Genomic DNA, 16,585 nt, shown 5'->3' with positions numbered 1-16,585 from the left:
TTTTAAATTATAGCAAGTTACTGGGAAAGTGTTTTCAGAAAAGCATTTACAGTGAATATGGAGTGCTTTTCCTGGGTTTTCATGAACATCCAAGAATTGATAATGTAATCAGTATAGCTTAGGTTGTTATTCCTACATTCCTTTTTTTCCCCACAATGAAACATTGTTGCATAGCAAATGCAGAATAAGAAGTCTGGAGCTGGTCTTCCACGTTCCAGTCGATCCCTTCCTGCTTCGATGGGCTGAAACAAGTTACTGACCTTCCTGTGCCTCAATTTTAATGTATCAGCATCTCTACCTTTCTTGTTCTGTCTACCTGAAATACCCATTTAGTATGACATTGTCTGAGAGAGCATCTTGATAATTATGAAGTATTTTAGAACAATGAATGGGCAGAAAATGCAGTCGCATGTGTCCCTCCACTTACCAGTGTTTATAAAGTTTGCCAGCCGGGTGCGGCAGCTGATGCCTGTAATCCCTGCACTTTGGGAGGCTAAGGTGGGCGTGTCACCTGAGGTCGGGAGTTCGAGACCAGCCTGACCAAAGTGGAGAAACCCTGTCTCTACTAAAAATACAAAATTAGCTGGGCGTGGTGGAGCATGCCTGTAATCCCAGCTACTCAGGAGGCTGAGGCAGGAGGATCACTTGAACCTGGGAAACAGAGGTTGCAGTGAGCTGAGATCATGCCATTGCACTCCAGCCTAGGCGAAAAGAGTGAAACTCCTTCGCAAAAAAAAAAAAAAAAGTTCCTCATTTTTCACTGAGGCTTCCTTGGGTTAGCCCAGATTGTGCCCAACACCCTAAAACATACAAATTAGAAAGTTTGTCATTTTTTCTTCTATTTGTTTCTTAAAATGTTAGACTATTACAGGCACCAATAGTTATAAGGAATATTACTAGTAAAATTAAGTCTTTCTGAGGACACATTTCCTTTCCTAAGGTAAATATTTTGCTTTCAAACGAGTTATTATTGTACACATAAAGTTGTAGGTTTGGGTCAGGTGCAGTGGTTCACACCTGTCATCCCGGCAGTTTGGGAGGCCGAGAGGCAGGGAGATCACTTCAGGTCAAGAATTCGAGACCAGCCTGGCCAACAGGGCAACACCCCATCTCCATGAATAATACAAAAATTAGCTGAGTGTGGGGGCAGGCGCCTGTAATCCCAGCTACTCAGGAGGCTGAAGCAGAAGAATCACTTGAACCCGGGAGGTAGACGTTGCAGTGAGCCAAGGTCATGCCACTGGACTCCAGCCTGGACAATAGAGGGAGGCTCTGTCTCAAAAAACAAAAACAAAAACAAAAAAAAAAACGGGTTTGGATTTAAAGGGTGTTGTTCCTGACAAAAGGCACATCAGGTGTGAGTGAAGCACATACTGGCCCTTGGAAGAAGCCAGGGAAATAGAGGGAGCGTGAAACTAAGTGGTTAAGTAGATGCACTTTTAATTGTTTTAATTTTTTTTTTTTTTTTGAGACAGAGTCTCACTCTGTCGCCCAGGCTGGAGTGCAGTGGCTCCATCTCAGCTCACTGCAAGCTCCGCCTCCCGGGTTCCCGCCATTCTCCTGCCTCAGCCTCCCGAGTAGCTGGGACTACAGGCGCCGCCACCTCGCCCGGCTAGTTTTTTGTATTTTTGGTAGAGACGGGGTTTCACCGTGTTAGCCAGGAGGGTCTCGATCTCCTGACCTCGTGATCCACCCACCTCGGCCTCCCAAAGTGCTCGGATTACAGGCGTGAGCCACCACGCCTGGCCAATGTACTTTTAATTTCTATAGCTGCACATGTGCATTTGTTGGTTGCCTGTCTTGTGAGGCCAGAAACGAATGCCATGCTCTTTGGCAGAGCTGTCGTGCCACCAGCAGAGTATAATTAGAAAGTCACTGGAGCTGAGCACCATGGCCCTCTTCAATGAGGAATTGCATTTTCAGTGCAGTGATTTCAAGTGCTTTTCCTTAACCCTTTCTTTACCCTTCCTTGATTTTTCTTCCAGGGTCACAGAAGTGAGGCCAAGATGCCCATGTCACCAGAGCCAGAAGAAAGGCTCCTACCAAAGAATATTTTACATCTGCTGAGGTGAGGGTGAGAAGCTTCAAAATCCAAGAATTTCTGCACCATTTTCCCCAAGAACCTTCACAAAGAAATACGGAAAATTCTCAGATGAAAATAAATTGATTTTGCTTTGGGGGAAAGCCAAAAACTTTTAGCGAATTCACAGTTTTACCCTGAAAACTTCCGTGGGTCGCTGGAACAGAAGGCTTCCGTTATCAGCCTGGAGAGTCATACTTTAAGGAACACAGATGCAAAACATGACAATGTTTCCTGACATCAGATGATGAATGGACGCTGAAGGGAAAAACAGACTTTTTTTTCCACCTGGCAGGAAGAGCTGAACTTGGAGTACACATTTAAAGGAAGCACAGAGGGAAGACGAAACAGAAGAAAGAAGCACACTTCCATGGTTTTCACAAACAGATATCCCAGAAGTGATCATGGAGACCAAGGAGAACAGGTAAATGAGTTAATGTTTTAAATGACAATAATTTGTATTAGGAGTTGAAGGCTTGCTGGATTTTCCCAAATGAAACATAGATAAGCAAAAACCAATGAAAGCACTCGAGAGGTAAAAGTGAGCCAACTATCCATACCTCAGTTTCAACTGAAATTCTATATGTAAGTTTTCAAGCCAGGGGTTGAAAATAATTTCTTTGCCTTTGCCCAGATAGTTTTGCATTTTCTTTATACTGGTGAGGCTATTGTAATGGAGAGTTGACTAGATGTAGCCCATTTTCTCCTTCATAAAATGTATCTATGAGTGCCCCAGACTGCCATACCATTGTTTGGAAAATATAAAATAAACAACTGTGAAATACTTAGAATTGTATCGAATAACCTGAGGAGAGAGGGAGAGGGGAGAGAGACAGTGAGAGAGAAAGAGAACTCTACTTTTCCCTTTATGAATTATGACAATAAAATATAATGCTTGCTCTGTTTCTCAAATTTAGTTGCTATAAGAACGTATGCTTATTTTACAAGCTTGAGGATTTGTGCAAAAAATAAAATGTATGTATATTTATATAATTATTCCTTAAATTTCTGTATGTGCTTCTTTTTTTCTTAAGCATAACAAAATACTCTTTCATTAATTTTGAATGCTGTATTTCGATATTACATTCAATAATTGAAATTTTAGTGCCATAGAGATCAGGGAAGGCTTCACATCTTATAACCTAAAGATATCAACAAATAAAATGTCGCCGTATTTGGCTTTTCCAAAGCAAAACATCGAAAAAAACTCACTGTATTGCTCTTTACCTTTTGAAAATCGTTACCCATTAGACAGTGGAACAAAGTGGGACTTTTTCAGTAGTGCCTGCCTCTTAGCTTCAGGATTCATTTCGTAACTGATTGTTATTTCAGTGTGTGAGTGGACAAGACTATTGAGATGACTTTATGGGTGTGATTTTTCTTAAATGATTGAAATATTTGATTGATTTCCATATTTCTAGTATTATGAGAAGTCATGTGAGATTAATTTCCACACCATTGCTGATGCTAAATTATTTAATCATGAGAGAAGTCTACTTATCTATCATCATACATGTTATCTTGCAGTATTTATGTGGATTTTTTTAAACCTTCTAAAATGTTTCCATATTAGTGCATTCCCTCCTAGTTTTGGAACCAGATTTTTTTTTTCAAATCAAAGGTGAACTCATTTTCCTTTAACTTACCAGCTGACTTCTTTGTACTGGTAATTTCATTTATACATCCATTTTAAAGAGCAGTGACTATGCAGAATCATTGACTCTGACACGAACTATAAATGTTTAATAATTAGGATTGATTTGATGCATCTAAAAGTTATGCTGTCTTTGTATTCACTATGCAATACATTCCATTTATAGCTAGAAAAAAATATGAATTAACTTTGCATGTACTTTTGCAGAGATTTACATTATATAGGCTTTAGGTACCAAATTACTTAAAGCTAAAATGTTAGCGACTAGATACAGCCACATTTATGAACACATAGAGTAGATGTTTTGAGAGTCAAAACATCAGTCTTTTTAAAAAAATAAATACACTTTTATCAAACCAGGCTGGTTTATATAAAACCAGCTGGGGGCGGTGGCTCACAGCTGTAATCCCAGCTCTTTGGGAGGCTAAGGTCAGGAGTTCAAGACTAGCCTGACCAACATGGCGAAACCCCGTGTTTACTAAAAATACAAAATTAGCTGGGCGTGGTGGCGCAATCCCAGCTACTCGGGAGACTGAGGCAGTAGAATCACTTGAACCCAGGAGGCAGAGGTTGCAGTGAGCCGAGATCGCATCATTGCACTCCAGCCTGGACAACAACAGTGAAACTCCGTGTTAAAAAAAAAGGCCGGGTGCAGTGCCTCACGCCTGTAATCCCAGCACTTTGGGAGGCTGAGGCGGGTGGATCACGAGGTCAGGAGATCGAGGCCATCCTGGCTAATAGGGGGAAGCCCCGTCTCTACTAAAAATACAAAAAAAAAAAAAAAAAATTAGCCAGGCGTGGTGGCGGCGCCTGTAGTCCCAGCTACTCTGGAGGCTGAGGCAGGAGAATGGCGTGAACCCGGGAGGCAGAGCTTGCAGTGAGCCGAGATCCAGCCACTGCAGTCCAGCCTGGGCGATACAGTGAGATTCCATCTCAAAAGAAAAAAAAAAAAAAAAAAAAGATCTGTAAAACCTGTTTTATTAAGACCATAAATATGCCTAATCTTGTTATTCCTGGGAAAAGAAAATTCTTAAAGAGGATCCACTCTAGGCTTCTGGAGCTCTGGGGTCCACAGCTGTGTGTGAGGGTGATGGAGGCGTGCTCAGAGTCCCAGCATTAACACACAGGGCCTTCCCAGGCCCTGGCTTTATGGAAATATTGTGGGAAAAGAAATTAAATTATCTATCTAATAAGGCATGTAAAACATGATGTACACAATGAAATGAAAGCAGATATATTATTAAATATATTCATCTGAAATTTTAAGCTAAAAGTTGCAACATAACGAATCTCATTTGTTGAAAGCTGCTGTGGGACTGGCTCCTTCTCCAGTGCTTTCAGGAAGATGTGGGAGCATCAGTATATGTTAGTGCAAAAGGCAGATTCCAGGGGCGGGCCAGATTTGGGGAAACTGCCCCAAGGGTTCCGAGGAAACAGCTCTAGTTACAGTGTGCTTAGGAGCAGGACTCACTTGGGCTTAATTCAGGCTAGTGGAAATAAATGTCTAGGAATCCTCTCTTATGTTGGGGGGTGGGGGCTTCATTTGATGCATGTGACAACTGAAGTCACATGACTTGCTAAAAATCATATTCTGACACCTATTGAAATAGTAAAGAAGACTTTACTCAGGACTGCTTTGATAGGCATCAAGACCACTGCAACAGGGCAGAGGGATGGGGGCTCAACTCCTAATACAGCAAAGACAGCTGAGGATTCACAGCCAATGAGCAGTGTGAGGGGTCACTGCGTGGAAAATTATGAAGGGGGAATGTCAAATGTCGGGACTTTTGCTGAACTGACTTGAAACAATGATCAGCTCTCAAGGTGGGTTGAGGAATCCGATGGGATGTGGAGGTGATCAGATAGCCAGAGTCAGGGAATTCTGTCTGAACTGGCATGGCGGGATGCAGGCACCAACTGGGCTAGGCAGGTCAAAGGCAGGACCTGAAGACAATGCCTTGTCAAAAAGAGGGCGTGGGGGAGCCTGTCTAATGTTTGGTTAAAGAGAAAGACCATTTTAGTTCCCCTTGTTGTTCATGAAAGAAGAGAGATTCTTCTGTCTGAACAATCTAAGTCCATTTCTTGTTGGTTGTCTTGTTCATTAAGGACCAGCTGAACCATCTGTTGAGACTTGGTGATAGAGAATATTTGCTGGATGGTTCAAGAAGTCAGACATTTTTGAAAAATGAAAAGAAAAACAAAGATGCATGGGTAGAACGGACTGTGAACTCGGTTTCTGAGTCTAGATGTCGGGCTTGCAGTATCTTCGGGTGGCAGAAGGAGGATGGCAGTGACCCTCCAGTGGCTGTCCTGGCTTTCCGTTGGAATGTCCTTGGTGATGTCATAGACTCCAGTGTCCTGGAGCAGAGTGTGGAAGACACAATGTGCCAAATGGCTGACTTTAATGTGCAAGGAGGTGAAAAATAGCTCAAAGACAATGAACACATCTAGAAACTGATAACCCATAAGGGTGTGCTGTAGTTTTCTGTTGAAGCATAAAATATCTCTCTACAGTGCTGCCCCCTTAATATCTCTCTACAGTGCTGCCCCCTTAATATCTCTCTACAGTGCTGCCCCCTTAATATCTCTCCACAGTGCTGCCCCCTTAATATCTCTCCACAGTGCTGCCCCCTTAATATCTCTCCACAGTGCTGCCCCCTTAATATCTCTCCACAGTGCTGCCCCCTTAATATCTCTCTACAGTGCTGCCCCCTTAATATCTCTCTACAGTGCTGCCCCCTTAATATCTCTCTACAGTGCTGCCCCCTTAATATCTCTCTACAGTGCTGCCCCCTTAATATCTCTCTACAGTGCTGCCCCCTTAATATCTCTCCACAGTGCTGCCCCCTTAATATCTCTCTACAGTGCTGCCCCCTTAATATCTCTCCACAGTGCTGCCCCCTTTTTGATTCAAGATAACCAAAGTAAGATTGTTCTCATTTGTAAAATGTCTGGTTTCATTAGATTTGGCTTGATTATTAACATAATGCAAAAAATGATAATGGATGATGTGAGGCTTTTTTTTTAGCCCATTAATTTTTTAAAGTCAGGTTTAATAGGATACAATTTACATAAAATAAAATTCACCCTTTTTGTAAATTCATTGTGATTTGAAAATACTAAAATTCATGATACAAATTTGTGGTAAGAGAAGTGTTTTATGTGGAATTGGCAGTTATTTAGTTGAATTAGGAGAAATAATACTTAATATTAGAACATGGTTTTTTTTATTATACTTTAAATTTTGGGATACATGTGCAGAACGTCCGGGTTTGTTACATAGGTATACATGTGCTATGGTGGTTTGCTGCACCCATCAACCCATCATCTACATTAGGTATTTCTCCTAATGCTATCCATCCCCAACCCCCAACCCCTGACAGGACCTTGTGTGGGATGTTCACCTCCCTGTGTCCATGTGTTTTCATTGTTCAGCTCCCACCTATGAGTGAGAGCATGTGGTGTTTGATTTTCTGTTCGTGTGTTAGCTTGCTGAGAATGATGGTTTCCAGCTTCATCCATGTCCCTGCAAAGGACAGGAACTCATCCTTTTTTATGGCTGCATAGTATTCCATTGGGTATATGTGCCATATTTTCTTTATCCAGTCTGTCATTGGGTTGGTTCCAATCTTTGCTATTGTGAACAGAGCTGCAATAAACATACATGTGCATGTGTCTTTATAGTAGAATGATGTATAATCCTTTGGGTATATACCCAGTAATGTGATTGCTGGGTCAAATTGTATTTCTGGCTGTAGATCCTTGAGGAATCACCACACTGTCTTCCACAATGGTTGAACTAATTTACACTCCCACCAACAGTGTAAAAGTGTTCCTATTTCTCCATATCCTCTCCAGCATCTGTTGTTTCCTGACTTTTTGATGATTACCATTCTAACTGGTGTGAGATGGTATCTCATTGTGGTTTTGATTTGCATTTCTCTGATGGCGAGTGATGAGCATTTTTTCATATGTTTGTTGGCCACATATATATCTTCTTTTGAGAAGTGTCTGTTTATATCCTTTGTCCACTTTTGGATGAGGTTGTTTTTTTTTCTTGTAAATTTGTTTAAGTTCCTTGTAGATTCAGGATAGCAGTCCTTTGTCAGATGGCTAGACTGCAAAAATTTTTTCCCATTCTGTAGGTTGCCTGTTCACTCTGATGATAGTTTCTTTTGCTGTGCAGAAGCTCTTTAGTTTAATTAGACTCCATTTGTCTATTTTGGCTTTTGTTGCCGTTGCTTTTGGTGTTGTAGTCATGAAGTCTTTGCCCTTGCCTATGTCCTAAATGGTATTGCCTAGGTATTCTAGGATTTTTATGGTTTTAGGTCTTACATTTAAGTCTTTAATCCATCTTGAGTTAATGTTTGTGTAAGGTGTAGGGAAGGGGTCCAGTTTCAGTTTTCTGCAAATGGCTTGTCAGTTTTCCCAATACAATTTATTAAATAGGGAATCCTTTCCCCACTGCTTGTTTTTGTCAGGTTTGTCAAAGACCAGATGGTTGTAGATGTGTGGCGTTATTTCTGAGGCCTCTGTTCTGTTCCATTGGTTTATATATCTGTTTTGGTACCAGTACCAGGCAGTTTTGGCTACTGTAGACTTGTATAGTTTGAAGTCTGGTAGTGTGATGCCTCCAGCTTTGTTATTTTTGCTTAGGATTGTCTTGGCTATATGGGCTCTTTTTTGGTTTCATATGAAATTTCAAGTAGTTTTTTCTAATTCTTTGAAGAAAATCAATGGTAGCTTGATGAGGATAGCATTGAATCTATGAATTACCTTGGGCAGTATGGCCATTTTCACGATATTGATTCTTCCTATCCATGAGCATGGTATGTTCTTCCATTTGTTTGTGTTCTCTCTTATTTCATTGAGCAGTGGTTTGTAGTTCTCCTTGAAGAGCTTCTTCACATCCCTTGTAAGTTGTATTCCTAGGTATTTTATTCTTTTTGTAGCAATCGTGAATAGGAGTTCGCTCATGATTTGGCTCTCTATTATTGGTCTATAGAAATGCTTGGATTTTTTCATATTGATTTTGTGTCCTGAGACTTTGCTGAAGTTGCTTATCAGCTTGAGTAGATTTTGGGGCTGAGATGATGGGGTTTTCCAAATATGCAATCAAGTCATCTGCAAACAGGGACAATTTGACTTCCTCTCTTCGTATTTGAATACCCTTTATTTCTTTCTCTTGCCTGATTGCCCTGGCCAGAACTTCCAATACTATTTTGAATAAGAGTGGTGAGAGAGGGCATCCTTGTCTTGTGCCGGGTTTCAAAAGGAATGCTTCCAGCTTTTGCCCATTCAGTATAATATCGGCTGTGGGTTTGTCATAAATAGCTGTTATTATTTTGAGATACTTTCCATCAGTGTCCCGACCCGCAGGACAGTCGAACGGGCCCTGGAAGGGGGAGTGGGAATGGAGGAGACAAGAAAACACGAGAAATGGAGACAAGACAAATAGCCTCATCAAGTCTCGTTTAATGGTGGCAGTGCAATGCCTTATATAGGCTGGCAGAGGAAGAGGTTGGGCCAGGGCGGTGACAGGAGGCTGGGTTTACTCAAATTACAACTGCGCATGCGCCGTTGGTTGATAATTTTCCTGGGTGCGGGATTGCGCCTGCGCTGTAGGCTGCATATCTTCCTGGGCGGGAAAAATGTTTGCGCGCGCGCGGGAAAGGTTTGCGCGGGTGGAGGAAAGGTTTAGGCACGCGCGGGAAAGGTTTGCAATGAAGAACCCGGAAATGTGCCATCTTGTCTCCGCTTTGCGGAGATCAAGCAACAGAGGTCGGCTAACTCCGGGCCTCATGGCTCCGGACACATCAGTACCTAGTTTATTGAGAATTTTTATTATGAAGAGGTGTTGAATTTTATCAAGGGCCTTTTCTGCATCTATTGAGATAATCATGTGGTTTTTGTCATTGGCTCTGTTTATGTGATAGATTACATTTATTGATTTGCATATGTTGAACCAACCTTGCATCCAACATCTACAGAACTCTCCACCCCAAAGCAACAGAATATACATTCTTCTCAGCACCATATTGCACTTAAAAAAAAAAAATTGACCACATAATTGGAAGTGAAACACTCCTCAGCAAATGCAAAATAACCTAAATCATAACAGTATTTCAGACCACAGTGCAATCAGATTAGAACTCAGGATTAAGAAACTCACCCAAAACTGCACAACTAAATGGGAACTAAACAATCTGCTCCTGAATGACTACTGGGTAAATAACAAACTTAAGGCAGAAATGAATAAGTTCTTTGAAACCAATGAGAACAAAGACACAATGTACCAGAATCTCTGGGATGCTGCTAAAGCAGCATTTAGAGGGAAATTTATAGCACTAAATGCCCATGGGAGAAAGCGGGAAAGATCTGAAATTGACACCCTAACATTATGATTAAAAGAACTAGAGAAGCAAGACCAAACAAATTCAAAAGCTAGCAGAAGACAAGAAAGAATAAAGATCAGAGTAGAACTGAAGGAGATAGAGACACGAAAAACCCTCCAAAAAGTCAATGAATCCAGGAGCTGTTTTTTTGAAAAGATTAACAAAATAGACCACTAGCCAACTAATAAAGAAGAAAAGAGAGGGGAATCAAATAGACATAATAAAAAATGATAAAGGAAATATCACCACTGATCCCACAGAAATACATACTACCATCAGAGAATAATATAAACGCCTCTATCCAAATAAACTAGAAAATCTAGAGAAGATGGATAAATTTCTGGACATATACACCCTCCCAAGACTAAACCAGGAATAATTTGAATCCCTGAATAGACCAAAAACAAGTTCTGACATTGAGGCAGAAATTAATAGCCTACCAACCAAAAAAAAGCCCAGGACCAGCTGAATTTTACCAGAGGTACAAAGAGGAGCTGGTACCATTGCTTCTGAAACTATTCCAAACAACAGAGATGTGAGTTTTTTAAAGTTTGCTTTGCTGAAACTTGTGACAAGGAATTTCAGATTAAACTTTTTTTTTTTTTTCTTCAGATGGAGTCTCACTCTGTCGCTCTGTTGCCCAGGCTAGAGTGCAGTAGTGCCGTCTCAGCTCACTGCAACCTCCGCCTTCTGGGTTCAAGCGATTCTCCTGCCTCAGCCTCCCAAGTAGCTGGGATTACAGGCATCTGCCACCATGCCCAGCTAATTTTCTTTGTATTTTTAGTAGAGACAGAGTTTCACCATGTTGGCCAGGCTGGTCTCAAACTCCTGACCTCATGATCTGCCCGCCTCAGCCTCCTAAAGTGCTGGGATTATAGGCATGAGCCATCACGTCCGGCCCAGATTAAACTTTTGGAAAGCAACTGCAGGTTAGGAAGCCATGCTAAGAACTTGCTTTCAGACTTTATCTGCAATACCTATATATTTGAGTGAATTCCTCTCTTTTCTAGGTGCTAAGTTTCCTGGGTCTGCCAGAAAATGACCTTCTTTACTCTTCTGAAAGTCTGGGAATTCCATAAGCAAGGTACCAGACAGGTTTCCTGAGAGGGCTTTGTAAGCATTCTCTCCATAAAGTCAACCTTCATTCCTTAGAGCTGTCTGCTTATATCTGATTCTTTGCATATCATTCTCAAATATGACATTCCAGTCAAAGCCTTTGTCATATGGCCCAAGTTTCCAAACATGTCTTGTTACAAGGGGAACAGATTCCTATTGAACTTATGCAAATAACTGTATAACCATGAAGATGAGTTTCTGAATTCTGGAGGGATTAGGTGGGAAGGCAAAGACAAATGCTTTATTTCTGTTTACAAAGGCATAATCACTAAATTGCATGGTATAGATTGGGAATTATAGGTAGCTTAACAGTTATAGATAGTTTAACAGAAAAGGAAAGAAATTTCTTAAATCCAACAGCAATATTCCAAACAAAAGCCATTATCATCATTTATTAGTTCATTCAGTCCCATGTAATTAATTCTGGTTCTGCTTGATCTGAGCTTAGCAATTTTAGGAATCCATAGCTTCTCTACTAGATCTCTGGAAACTCTTCCTTTTTTTTTTCAGACGGAGTCTCGCTCTGTCGCCAGGCTGGAATGCAGTGACCAGATCTCGGTTCACTGCAAGCTCTGCCTCCTGGGTTCATGCCATTCTCCTGCCTCAGCCTCCCAAGTAGCTGGGACTACAGGCGCCCACCACAACACCCGGTTAATTTTTTGTATTTTTTGTAGAGATGGGGTTTCACCGTGTTAGCCAGGATGGTCTCAATCTCCTGACCTCATGATCCGCCTGCCTTGGCCTCCCAAAGTGCTGGATTAGAGGTGGGAGCCACTGTGCCTGTCCTCTGGAAACTCTTAGTCTAGTAGTGTGGCTTCAAAGTGAATAAGGAATGCCATTAGGAGCCTGTTCCCAGAGTACCTGGCTTAGTTCTTTCCATGGGTCTCTGAGGCAGTCCCTGTTTGTTGAGGACAAGCACTTTGGCCTGTAGTTGATTACAGATGCTTCTGGAAAAGCATCACAGTAGAAAGTAAAACAAAAATGATGTAAAAGCCTTAAAATGGTTAAAAAGCTAATGAAAGTTTATTTGGCAAGGAAATTTTGTTATTTCTGTGGCACGTGTGAACCCCCAAAATTTGAGATAGATCTCAGTTAATTTAGAAAGTTAATTTTGCCAAGGTTGAGGATGCGTCCATGACACAGCCTCTCAGGAAGTCCTGATGACATGTGCCCAAGGAGGTCAGGGCACAGGTTGGTTTTATACATTAAGGGAGACATGAGACATCCATCAATATATGTAAGAAATACATTGGTTTGGTCTGGAAAGGTGGGACAACTTTAAGCAAAGGCAGGAAGACTGGAAGTGGGGAGGGAGCTTCCAGGTCACAGATAGGTGATATACAAGTGGTTGCATTCTTTTGAGTTTCTGATTACGCTGGAGGAGGCAAATCAGATATTCATCTATCTCAGTGAGCAGAGGAGTGACTTTGAATAGAATGGGAGGCAGGTTGGCCCTAAGCAGTTCCCAGCTTGAGTTTTCCTTAGCTATTTTGGGGGCCCAAGATCTTTTCCTTTTATATGTGTAACATTTTAAAACAGTAACTAGAATTACGATTAAAAATATTATACCAGGACATGTCATGGACAATGCAGGTATTGACACATTTTCTAGGAACTTCTTATAATTTCCAAAATATTTCCCAAAGTGCTGGGATTACAGGCATGAACCACTGCATCCGGCCTGAATTTATATGAGTTCTGATTTATTGCTAAGCCAATGTGAATAGAAATCCTTTAAGGGATTTTATAAATTAACTTGGCAATCCCATGCAGAGGTAGAAAAATACCATACATACATAACATACATGCATACATACATTCATACATATGTAAACTTACATACAGATGCAAATGGAGACCTTGTAGCTTTCATTCTAATATTTTAGCCACATGTCAGGTAAAAAGAGTAAAACAAAATTCACAGGTTTATATAAAATGCTTGGCTTTCATCTTTGCCCTGCTTCCTATTTTTATCTGCATTGTGTTTCTGACAGATGGAATAAGGTAAGGTTACCTGCTCAGTACGAGGGCTAATGCTTTCCACCAGTATTTGTGGAGGAGACTCGTAAGATTTTCATTTGCTTATATATCTGATGGCTTTTGGGGGTCATTTGAGAGCTCCTGATGTGGGTAGGAGGTCTAAGATTCCAGTGATTGTAGGGAGGTGGGGGGCTTGAGTGGGAAGGGAAAGTTCTGGTGGAAGTGGATAGATGGATGGTGGAGAAATAAGGGTTTCAAAGGCAACGTATTAAAGGATTCAAAGGAAATGAAGGGAAGATCAAAGGTGGTAAAAGGAGGAAAGAGAGGCAGAGGCGATAGGAAGGGGGAGGTCTCAAAGGAGCCTGTTTGGGGAAGCCATCAAAGTTCCAAATTATCCTTAGCAAAATTATGCCATAAGGAATGAAGTGGACAGAGTGAGTGCCTGCCTTAGTGGCCGTAGTGGTGGAGCATACAGCCATCAAGGGCTTGGGAAGGGGGTTTCAGTGACCGAGAAGCTCCCATGCTCTTAACTAATGGTACTTTGCAAGCAATGAAGCCTAGGACTCTGACCCAGCCTCTATATCTAATAAACAGAGAAGCCTGGGACTCCTCTAACCCAGCTTCTACAGTATACTCAGAATCTTAAAAGTCAAAGTCTGTCTTTACCTGGAGCACTGGCTTAGGAGTTGGACTCATGAATGGATCCCTAATCAATCAGTCAGAACTGAAGAAAAAGGCTTCAAAGGTGTGTGTCTGGGTAGGAGAGGTCCAAGGATCCAGTGATAAGATGAGAGGTCCAGGAGTCCAATGATGAAAGTTTTTGTTTGTTTTTGAGAGGGATTCTTGCTCTGTCACCCAGTCTGGAGTGCAGTGACATGATCTTGGCTTACTACAACCTCTGTCTCCCGGGTTCAGGTGATCCTTCTGCCTCAGCCTCCCGAGTAGCTGGGACTACAGGTGCGCCACACCTGGCTAATTTTTTGTATTTTTAGCAGAGATGGGGTTTCACCATCTTGGCCAAGCTGGTCTCAAACTCCTGACCTCAGGTGATCCACCCGCCTCAGCCTCCCAAAGTGCTGGGATTATACGCGTGAGCCACTGCGCCCAGCCCTAATGATGAATCTGATCCTATGCAAGTCATGACACTGTAAGTGTTAAAGAACAAATTATTCTGACATTCGTTTAAATGGTGAGGACGACTTTGTTTAGGGCTATTGCAATAGATGTCATGACTACACAATAGGGGTGAAATTGGGCTCAATTCCCAATATGGCAAAGAGAGCTGGGGATTTCTAGTCAAGGAGCAGAGGGGTCAATGCATGGAAATTCCCAAGGAGAGACATCAAGGGTAGGGGATTCTTGCTATGGCAGGCCAAGCTGATCAGATATTAAAGGTAGGGGAGTCTCGCTAAACTTAAACTAACTTGGCAGCATTCTTGCTACAACTGAATAGGTAGGCCAAAGACAGGGCCCCAGGCCGAAGTGTAGTGGAAAAGAGGGCCATTGGTGATGGAACTCAATCTCCAGCACCTCTCCCCTCCCTGGAGATCGGGAGTGAGACTGAAAGTTCCAGCCCATTAATCACGTGATTGGTTCCCCTGGCCACCAACCGCCATCTGGAAACTATCTGAAGAATACCAAGAAGGCCGGGTCTGTGGCTCACACCAGTAATCCCAGAACTTTGGGAGGCCAAGGCGGGTGGATCACGAGGTCAGGAGATCCAGACTATCCTGGGTAACACGATGAAACCCCATCTTTACTAAAAATACAAAAAATTAGCCGGGCTTGGTGGCAGGCGCCTGTAGTCCCAGCTACTTGGGAGGCTGAGGCAGAATGGCGTGAACCCGAGAAGCAGAACTTGCAGTGAGCCAAGATCGCACCACTGCACTCCAGCCTGGATGACAGTGTGAGACTCTGTCTCAAAAAAAACAAAAAAATAAAAAATAAAAAAAAGAATACCAAGAATACTGAGGTAAGGCCAAAAAGGGTTCTTTATTAATAACAAAAGACACTCCTATCACTCCTAAGCAATGAAGCCTAGGACTCTGGAGTTTTAGGTGCTCTAGGTGAATTTAGGTGAAAATTCAGAGTTTTAGGTGCTCTGTGCCAGAAGTCAGGGACAAAGAAGAAATATATGTTTTTGATGAAATCACAATGGGAGTACTAAAAATTCAGGTGGTAGAGCAGAGTCCAGTGTTCAGGAAAGCAGGCAGATCAGTGGGGTCCACATAGCTGAAGACCAGCACAGCCAGGGATGAGCAGATGGGCAGTAGAGGGCTAAGGAAATGAGCAGCGAACACGGGTGATGGGGTACAGGGATGGACATAGGCTTGGGGCCATGACCTAGTGCCAGTAACCCAGAAATAGAGTCATGACCCAAAGAAGGAACAAGTGGATTAGCCATATTCCACCTGTCCTAGGTTTCAGGAGTTCATGAGGATAAATAAAGTCAATGAATATTTACACACATATCTCCATGGCTCCAAACTCCAAACTTGCTTGACAAGACCTTAACCTCCATGCTTCTCTCATCTGCTTAAATTCTTCCCCAGCTATTTCTGGGTGTCCTTGGAGAGGTGACATCTCACATGGGCTTGGGAACAAGTTTGTTCATGTTCTTTCCATTTGAGCCTGTTGGTCCAGGAGCCCTGCCATGGCCTTTGCAGCTGGTGCCCTCTGAAAGACGTTTCTCCCCTGCACCCAACGTCCCTGTGAGCCCAAGGTGACTGCAACCTGTGGATGGGGTGGTGAGGGTTGGTGAATGGCTTTTCCCGATGCCTGTGCTTATTGTGCTGTCTGGAAGGGAGGTGGCCCTGTGTGAACTCAGTCCTGCCCAGTATTTCATGAACACTGTGGCTTCATCTTATGTTGTCAGAGGCTCAAAACCGGTCCTTCACATGTGGCCAGGAGAGGGGAGAGAAGGGCCTGTCTTGTATGGCTTCTCCCTCTTTCCTCTTTTTCTTCGATACCTCTGCATCCAAATGAAACAAAACTCTCAACAAATCTCCTTCCACCTCTTTTAGGAGAAAACAAGTTGTGTAATGGAAAGAGCATAAACTTTTGAGCCAGACATCCTTGGTTTGACTCTCAGCTTTGCCATTTGCTAGTCGTGTGGCCTTGAATCAGTTACTTTTTTCATATCATGAGGAAATAATGTTAGGGATTATGCATGTAAAACACTTAACATCGTATCTGACACAGAGTGAGTGCTTGAGAAAAAGCAACCATTGTTATTATGTCTCCCTTCTCCAGAAACAGCACAAAGCCTCGTCATGGGAGGCACTGTATTTTCTAAGTGTGTGAATCACTCTAGCATCCCAAAGTGCCTCTCATTTCACAGGTGTTCTAGAAAAGGTGCTG

General features: G+C 42.3%; 1 protein-coding gene across 2 annotated transcripts in view; it reads left to right on the top strand.

The window, feature by feature from the left end:
* Positions 1–16,585, top strand: part of SACS (sacsin molecular chaperone) — a 94,018-nt gene that overhangs the window by 12,749 nt on the left and 64,684 nt on the right. For both annotated transcript variants that reach the window (XM_030922045.1, XM_030922043.1), the window contains exon 2: positions 1,986–2,504. In XM_030922045.1, coding sequence (XP_030777905.1) covers positions 2,485–2,504 — 20 coding nt within the window. In that variant the 5' untranslated portion in view covers positions 1,986–2,484. The remainder of the gene's footprint in view (positions 1–1,985; positions 2,505–16,585) is intronic.

Source organism: Rhinopithecus roxellana, chromosome 18, assembly GCF_007565055.1.
Source record: "Rhinopithecus roxellana isolate Shanxi Qingling chromosome 18, ASM756505v1, whole genome shotgun sequence".
Lineage (NCBI taxonomy): Eukaryota > Metazoa > Chordata > Mammalia > Primates > Cercopithecidae > Rhinopithecus > Rhinopithecus roxellana.
This window is presented reverse-complemented; position numbering and strand designations above follow the sequence as displayed.